Source organism: Sesamum indicum, linkage group LG16 (genome assembly GCF_000512975.1).
Source record: "Sesamum indicum cultivar Zhongzhi No. 13 linkage group LG16, S_indicum_v1.0, whole genome shotgun sequence".
Classification (NCBI taxonomy): Eukaryota; Viridiplantae; Streptophyta; class Magnoliopsida; order Lamiales; family Pedaliaceae; genus Sesamum; species Sesamum indicum.
The window spans coordinates 4,029,182-4,036,482 of NC_026160.1; the positions used below are offsets into that span (position 1 = coordinate 4,029,182).

Consider the following 7,301-nt stretch of genomic DNA (forward strand, 5'->3'; position numbering starts at 1 on the left):
TTACAAAACAATTAGAAAAGATAGGATTCACCCAATCAAAGTCTGATCATTGTTTGTTCACTGTTCATACTGATACAGGTTTTTTCTGTCTCCTTGTCTATGTTGATGATGTTTTAATTGCAGGGCCTTGTGAACACACCATAGCTGAGTTTAAAATCAAATTACATAATCTGTTTACTATTAAAAATCTGGGAAAAGCCAGATTCTTCCTTGGATTAGAAATTGGCAGGTCAAATGAAGGGATGATCGTCACACAAAGCAAATATGTGAAGGACATTATTGCAGATGCTGGACTCTCACAGTGTAAAGCCACCAACACCCCCTTACCAGCTGGCCTACAACTCACGGCTGCTTCAGGATAACAACTTAGAAATCCTGAAGCTTATAGAAGGTTGTTGGGTAGGCTGCTGTATCTTGGCTTTACAAGGCCAGATATCTGTCATGCCACCCAACAACTAAGCCAATTTATGCAATCTCCTTGTCAAGATCATTGGGAAGCAGCCTTGCACTTAATCAAGTATCTGAAAGGGACACAACACAGAGGGCTGCACCTTAATTCCAATAACAACTTCAACCTGGAAGCTTATTGTGATGCAGACTGGGCTACCTGTAAGGAAACCAGAAAATCCCTCACAGGTTACTGCATTTTCTTAGGAGGGAGCCTGATATCTTGGAAAACTAAAAAGCAGACCACGGTTTCACGGTCTACGGCAGAAGCTGAGTACAGAAGCATGGGTTCAACCACTTGCGAACTTGTGTGGATTTACAGTTTGCTCAGAGACTTAAGAGTTGATATCCAAACTCCTATTCCCTTCTACTGTGACAACCAGGCAGCCTTGTATATCACGGCTAATCCGGTCTTCCATGAAAGAACCAAACACATTGAGATTGACTGCCATCTTGTAAGGGATAAGTACAAAGAAGGCTTCATCGCCCCTAAGCACATTGCATCAAAGGAACAACCTGCAGATCTCTTCACGAAAATTTTAATAGGTACAAGGTTTATGTACTTGGTGTCCAAGCTAAATCTTGTCAACGTTTTGACAAGTTCAGCTTGAGGAGGGAGTGTTGAAATGTTGATCTGCAGCTAGTTGGAGCTGCTGTTTAAACTGAAGCAGAGTAACGGGAGGAAGGAGAAGCTTTGTACTGTCACTGATCGCATTTCGGGCTTGCGCTTTTGTCTCACAATCACGCCTCTTTTAGTTGTAATTTTTCCTCCTTTCAGCGTGTTTCTTTTATTAGCGGTTTTATTAGTGATAGTGCGATTTATAGTTAGTTGTAGTTAGTTGCAGCCTGTGTCTTTATAAAAGGAGAAGGAGTCCTTCTTCTTCAATTGCAACGTTCATATTTTACAGTAATAAAATCTGCAGAGAAGCTACTGCTTCAAATCTCTTCTTTAAAACTCTCCAATTTTATGCAATTTCTTGCTATGATTCCGCTGTGCCGATTTCTACAGAGTAGATATTAATATTATCAAAGAAGGGCTAATTCCAATCAAATATTTTGAAAAAAACGACTCATTTTTTGTTCTCTACTAATGGGCAAAAATTAAATATAAGTTTTAAAATTTCAAAAGCTTGCATTCTTAATAATAAAAGATGTATTCAAATAAGTTTTTTTTATTAATAAACAATTTAACTAATAAAATAATTATCGGGACAACTTTTCTTAAGAAGAATTTTCTTATAAAAATGATTAATGAAAAAAATATAATAGGAATCTTTGAAGATGAACCAATAAAGTTTGAATTTATTACTCAACCAATTGATAGGATTATTAATGAGATAAGATGAGCTTTATGAGCAGTTATTATAAAAAGTTTATTGAAAATGTAATCAAAAGAAGCCTATACGCTTTTAGAGACTAACCAACTACTTCTCCATTTTCTTTGTGAATCATACTTTCTGTGTGGGTATACTTGTTAGTTGGTGAATTGATAATATAATTTCTTGAGTAGGAGTTTACCTAACATATGTTGCAATTTCTTCTAAAGTAGGGCGATCAACATAACAAAATCACGAAGATATTGTTTAAGAAACGATCTTTTGGTTGTGATGTGTCTACAATGATTCATGCTCTTATTCGTTATATGATGGCCTTTTAAGTTATTGAAGGATAGTTGGTTAGTGCTTCATGATATTAATTACTTATAATTTTAAGCAATGCATTGATATCTTCGGAGGAATGCTAGTCTAAATTGATGTTATACATGTCTGATCCGTTCTTTTGAGATTTAGTTTTAGATTTATCACCTAGGAGCAAGTTCTACAATTCATATTATTGTATGCTAGCGCTTTTCTTCATTTTAACATGCTTATTGCCTTCTAATCAACCAACAGTTTGTTTGTCATGTCCACCAGTTTTAGGAAATACTAACTTCATCTACTACTCTACTCCTTGAGTGCTCATTTATGTTTTCTTCGCAATGATTTGTTATGTATTCCCAGAGATCCTAAAAAGCTGTTACCCCACCTATTTTGCTTTCTGAAATGTTAGACTTGACAAACTCTTGACGCCTCATTTTCACTTCCTATTGATTATTTGTGAACAAAGAATTGGCTACCATTGGCCTTTTTTCTTGTTTTGGTTGTCTCATCGCTCATGTTTTGACACAAAGAACTAGTAGTACTCTTATTTTTAAATAAAATAGCTGATGGTAGTTTCCTAAAGAATTTTTTGTTCAGTTGAAGAATGAAGTCAATTGTTGCTGAAAATTGAGACCTTAATATTTGTATTTTGTTGTTATGATAACCACGATTTATAACTTCTCATGATGTTGACTCTCATGAGTAAAGATTGATTTACCTCCAGTAACTTTCCCTTTATCTTTATCCTAACATGTTTTGGTGAGAAGCAAGGTGATCTTGTTCAATTCCTAATGCTCGTGGTGGTTGCAAAGAAAATTCTTAATGAAATGAAGAATCAGATTGATTTGGTCGAAACTGAGAACACATCTATTTTTAGTGCTGGGCAAATATAATTTGTTTCATCATGAAGTTTTACATAACTCTTTCACTACTATCTCTATTTTCCTATATTTGCCTTTAACTAGTATGATGTCTACCATTTGACGATCATTTGTGATGTATACTTTTATGTGTATGTACGATTTCAAATACACTTTTTTGTGTACTTGTAATTCGTAATTTTCTCTCTTTTTCCATCTTATTTTTATGATTAGGAAATGCGTCCGTTAGAGTAGAAATGGTTGAATGAGTTCAATTAGCAGAAGAGCTGGATATAGATTAACCACGCACGAAACATGTGTTAGGTTATTCAGCTCTGCGGACTCATTCATCGATGGGAATACTTTTTCAAATTTTTGTTGTTAAATTCTTGTTTTGATCATGTGAATGAATTTATCCATTATAACCGGATTGATTTTTGCATATGTAACTTGAAGAATTATTTAATGATGAGGAAGTGGTTTTAATTCATTTCGTTGCATATGTGTGCATTTGCTTCTGTTTCTTGTATGTGGAGAAACTCATGACAGTCTCTTCATGTGGATTCAGGAAAACTATTCACAAGTTGGGGAAGAAGGAATGGCCCTTATGCTGTAGGAGAGATTAAGACAAAAAGTGCTTAGTCATGCTCAAACTCGAAGTCGAACTCCAAGTGTTAGTTTATTTTGCCTTCACTCATTCCATTCGATTCTATTTCTTCACATTCCAAAAAAAAGAGAAAAAAAAGAATCTCTAAAGATGCCTTGGGAGATGAGAGATATGTGAACATGTTACATTCAAAGTAAGAAAAGCATGAACATCTCATCCACTTGGAGTTGATGTGGAGACAATTGAGTGGTTTGAAACAATTGTGGCTGTTCGCAACACACAAAAGCTATAACATCTCATCCACTTGGAGTTGATGTTTGGTTTCAATACACAATTAGAGGAAGTGTGTCTGAATGCGTTGTAGTTAAAGGTATGCAGTTTTTCTTCTCTTTCTTTCTTTCTTTTTCCTTTTTTTGTTTTGCACATAACATGTTAACATGTTGAATACTGTTAGTTATTTGTTTGTTTGGTGCTAGTAGATACCTACACTTTTTTAACTTGCAATTTTAATCATTTGAAAATTCTGAAAGAACATAGAATTCCATATTGTTTCTGTTCGAAGTTCGGATTACTTTGCGTGATCTATTGATCGGCTCATAGGCCGATAAAAGAAAAAAATGGTACTTATGTGAAATTTATGAGCTTATATTTTATCTATGATAACTGTGGCTTAGTGGAAGCTAATGTTTTAGGGAGTAATGTCGAAATTTATTATTGTGGCTTAGAGAAATTGGTGTTGATGAAGAAGTCGGATTCAAGGTATATTGAGTAGATTGGAGAAGTAGAGAAACAATGATTTCTCTACAAACTTAAGGAACAACAGATGTGAAGCAAATGGTAAGTTTTGATCACTGAATTAGTATGATAAGCAAATGTAAAAAGTTTATTGAAAATGTAATCAAAAGAAGCCTATGCGCTCTTAGAGACTAACCAACTTCTTCTCCATTTTCTTTGTGAATCATACTTTCTGCGTGGGTTACTTGTTAGTTGGTGACTTGATGATATAATTGCTTGAGTAGGGTTTTACCTGACTTACTTTGCAATTTCTTCTAAAGTAGGGCGATCAACATAACAAACTCACGAAGATGTTGTTTAAGAAACTACCACTTTTGGTTGTTGTGTGTCGACAATGATTCATGCTCTTCTTAGTTATATGAGGGCCTTCTAAGTTATTGACGGATAGTTGGTTAGTGTTTCATGTTATTAATTACTTATATTTTTTGGAAAATACATTTATATCTTCGGAGAAATGCTAGTGTAAACTGATGTTGTACATCTTTGATCCATTCTTTTGATAGTTAGTTTTAGATTTTTCACCTACGAGCAAGTTTTGCAATTCATATTATTGTACGTTAGTGCGTTTCTTCGCTTCTGCATGCTTATTACCTTAACTAATCAGCCAATGGTTTGTTTGCTATATCGATCAGTTTTAGATAATACTTACTTCATCTATTACTCTACTCCTCGAATCCTCATTTATGTTTTCTTCGTAATGACTTGTTATGTCTTCCCAGACTTCCTTAAAAGATGTTGCCTCCCTTATTTTGCTTTCTGAAATGTTCGACTTGACAAACTCTTGATACTTGATTTTCACTTCCTATTTGACTATCTGTGAAAAAAGAATTAACTACCATCGGTCTTTTTTCTTACTTTGGTTGTCTCATTGTTCATGTTTTGTTGTAACAAGGAACTAGTAGTATTCTTACTTTTAAATGAAATGGCTGATGGTAGTTTCCCAAAGATTTTTTTAGTCAGTGGAAGAATAAAGTCAATTGATGCTGAAAATTGAGACCTTAAGATCTCTATTTTGTGGTTATGATAACCACGATTAGTGTAACTTTCTATAATATTGATTCTCATGAATAAAGCTTGATTTACCTCTAGTTCCCTTTATCTTTATCCTAACATATTTTGTTGAGAAGCAAAGTGAACTTGTTTAATTCCTTAAAATGTTGGTGGTGGCTGTAAAGAAAATTCTTAATTAAATGAAGAATTAGATTGATTTAGTCGAAACCGAGAACACATATATTTTTTACAGCTGGGCAAATATAATTTGTCTCATTCTGAAGTTTTACATAACCCTTTAACTACTATCTCTATTTTTCTATATTTTTCTTTAGCTACTATGATGTCTCTACTATGTGACGATCATCTGTGATGCATACTTTCTTGTGTATGTACAATTTGGAATATATCTTATGTGCTTGTAATTCGTAATTTGCTCTCTTTTTCAATTGTTTTTTTTATGACTATGAAATACTTCCTTTAGAGTAGAAAAGGTTGAACGAATTCAATTAGTAGAAGACCTGGATATAGATTAACCATGCATGAAACATATGTTAGGTTATTCAGCTCTGCAGATTTATTCGTCGATGGGAATACTTTTTCAAGTTTTTGTTGTTTAATATTTCTATAAATGTGCAGAAGAATTTTGTGCCATTGTGTAGTTTCGTCTCGTTCCCTAGAATTTTTCTTCAGAACAGGTTTATATGTGCAGCAGTATTCTTGTTTTGATCATGTGAACCAATTTTTTCTTTATAAACAAATTGCTTTTTTGCATATGTAACTTGAAGAATTACTTAATGATGAGGAAGTGGTTTTAATTTATTTCATCGTATATGTGTGCATTTTCTTTTGTTTGCTGTGTGTGGAGAAACTCGTGACAGTCTCTTCATGTGGATTCAGAAAAATTAATCACAAGTCAGGGAAGAAGGAACACCACTTGTGGCATAGGAGATATTAAGACAAAAGGTACTTAATCTTGCTCGACCTCGCACTCGAAGTGTTAGTTAATTTTCCCTTTACTCATTCTATTATGTTCTATTTCATCATATTTTAGTAAAAGAAAAGGAAAAAAATGAAATTTCTAAAAGATGCCTCGGGAGATGAGAGTATGGGCACATGTAACATTAAAAGTAAGAAAAGCAAGAACATTTCATCAACTTGGAGTTCATGTGGAAACAATTGAGTGGTTTGAGAATAATGGTGGCTACTCGTAACATACAAGAGCTATAACATACACACTCCAAGATGCTTGATTTTATTAATAAAATGATGGCCCAAACCAATATGATTGGGCCTTGCTCACTGGATGGCCGGATAAAACCCGAGGGCCCAATTCCTCTAACCCACCGACCCGGTCCACTCTAAGGTTTGACCCGGCAGCTCCCCTTTAAATACTTTCCTCTTCATTTCTCAGCCCTAATTTCATTTCCGCCGTCTATCCCTTTCTCTCCTCCGAACCCTTCGGGTTCTTCACACGTTCTTCGTCTTCTGTAACTCCTATTCTCTTCTCAATGGCTGTAAATGAAACATTAAGTGCTAGCCTTCATATATGGCTCGTGCTTGCTGGTTTGAGGTTAACAAACAGATTCTCTTCTTCCCCCTTTCTTCCTCCGTGAAAAACCCTAAAGCCTTTGTGGCAAACACCTTAGTGGTTTCCGACTCTAAAGCCTTTGTGGCACGATCCTCGGTGGATTACTGTGAACAGCCTTTGTGGTTGGCCTTTGTGGCCTCGGTTATATCCGTGCAACCGTGAGCAGGGTTGCGGCCTACGGCCTCTCTAGGCCCTGGGTCTTAGGCCTCTGAGCCGACCATTTCTTGTTCTGAAATTGTATTGCTTCGGTTTATTCTCTGTAAGCATTAATTCTTATTCGGTAGGTTTTCTTGTAATTCATTTAGAAAGCCTGTAATATTTAAGTGTTCTGTAATTATTTGTATTGTAACTGTGCCGGAGACCGATCCACT

At 35.0% G+C, this 7,301-nt stretch overlaps 1 protein-coding gene across 1 annotated transcript; it reads left to right on the plus strand.

The window, feature by feature from the left end:
- Nucleotides 468-1,058, plus strand: LOC110013257 (uncharacterized mitochondrial protein AtMg00810-like). Its single transcript, XM_020699370.1, has one exon. The coding sequence runs from the start codon at nt 468-470 to the stop codon at nt 1,056-1,058; it is 591 nt and encodes a 196-aa protein (XP_020555029.1).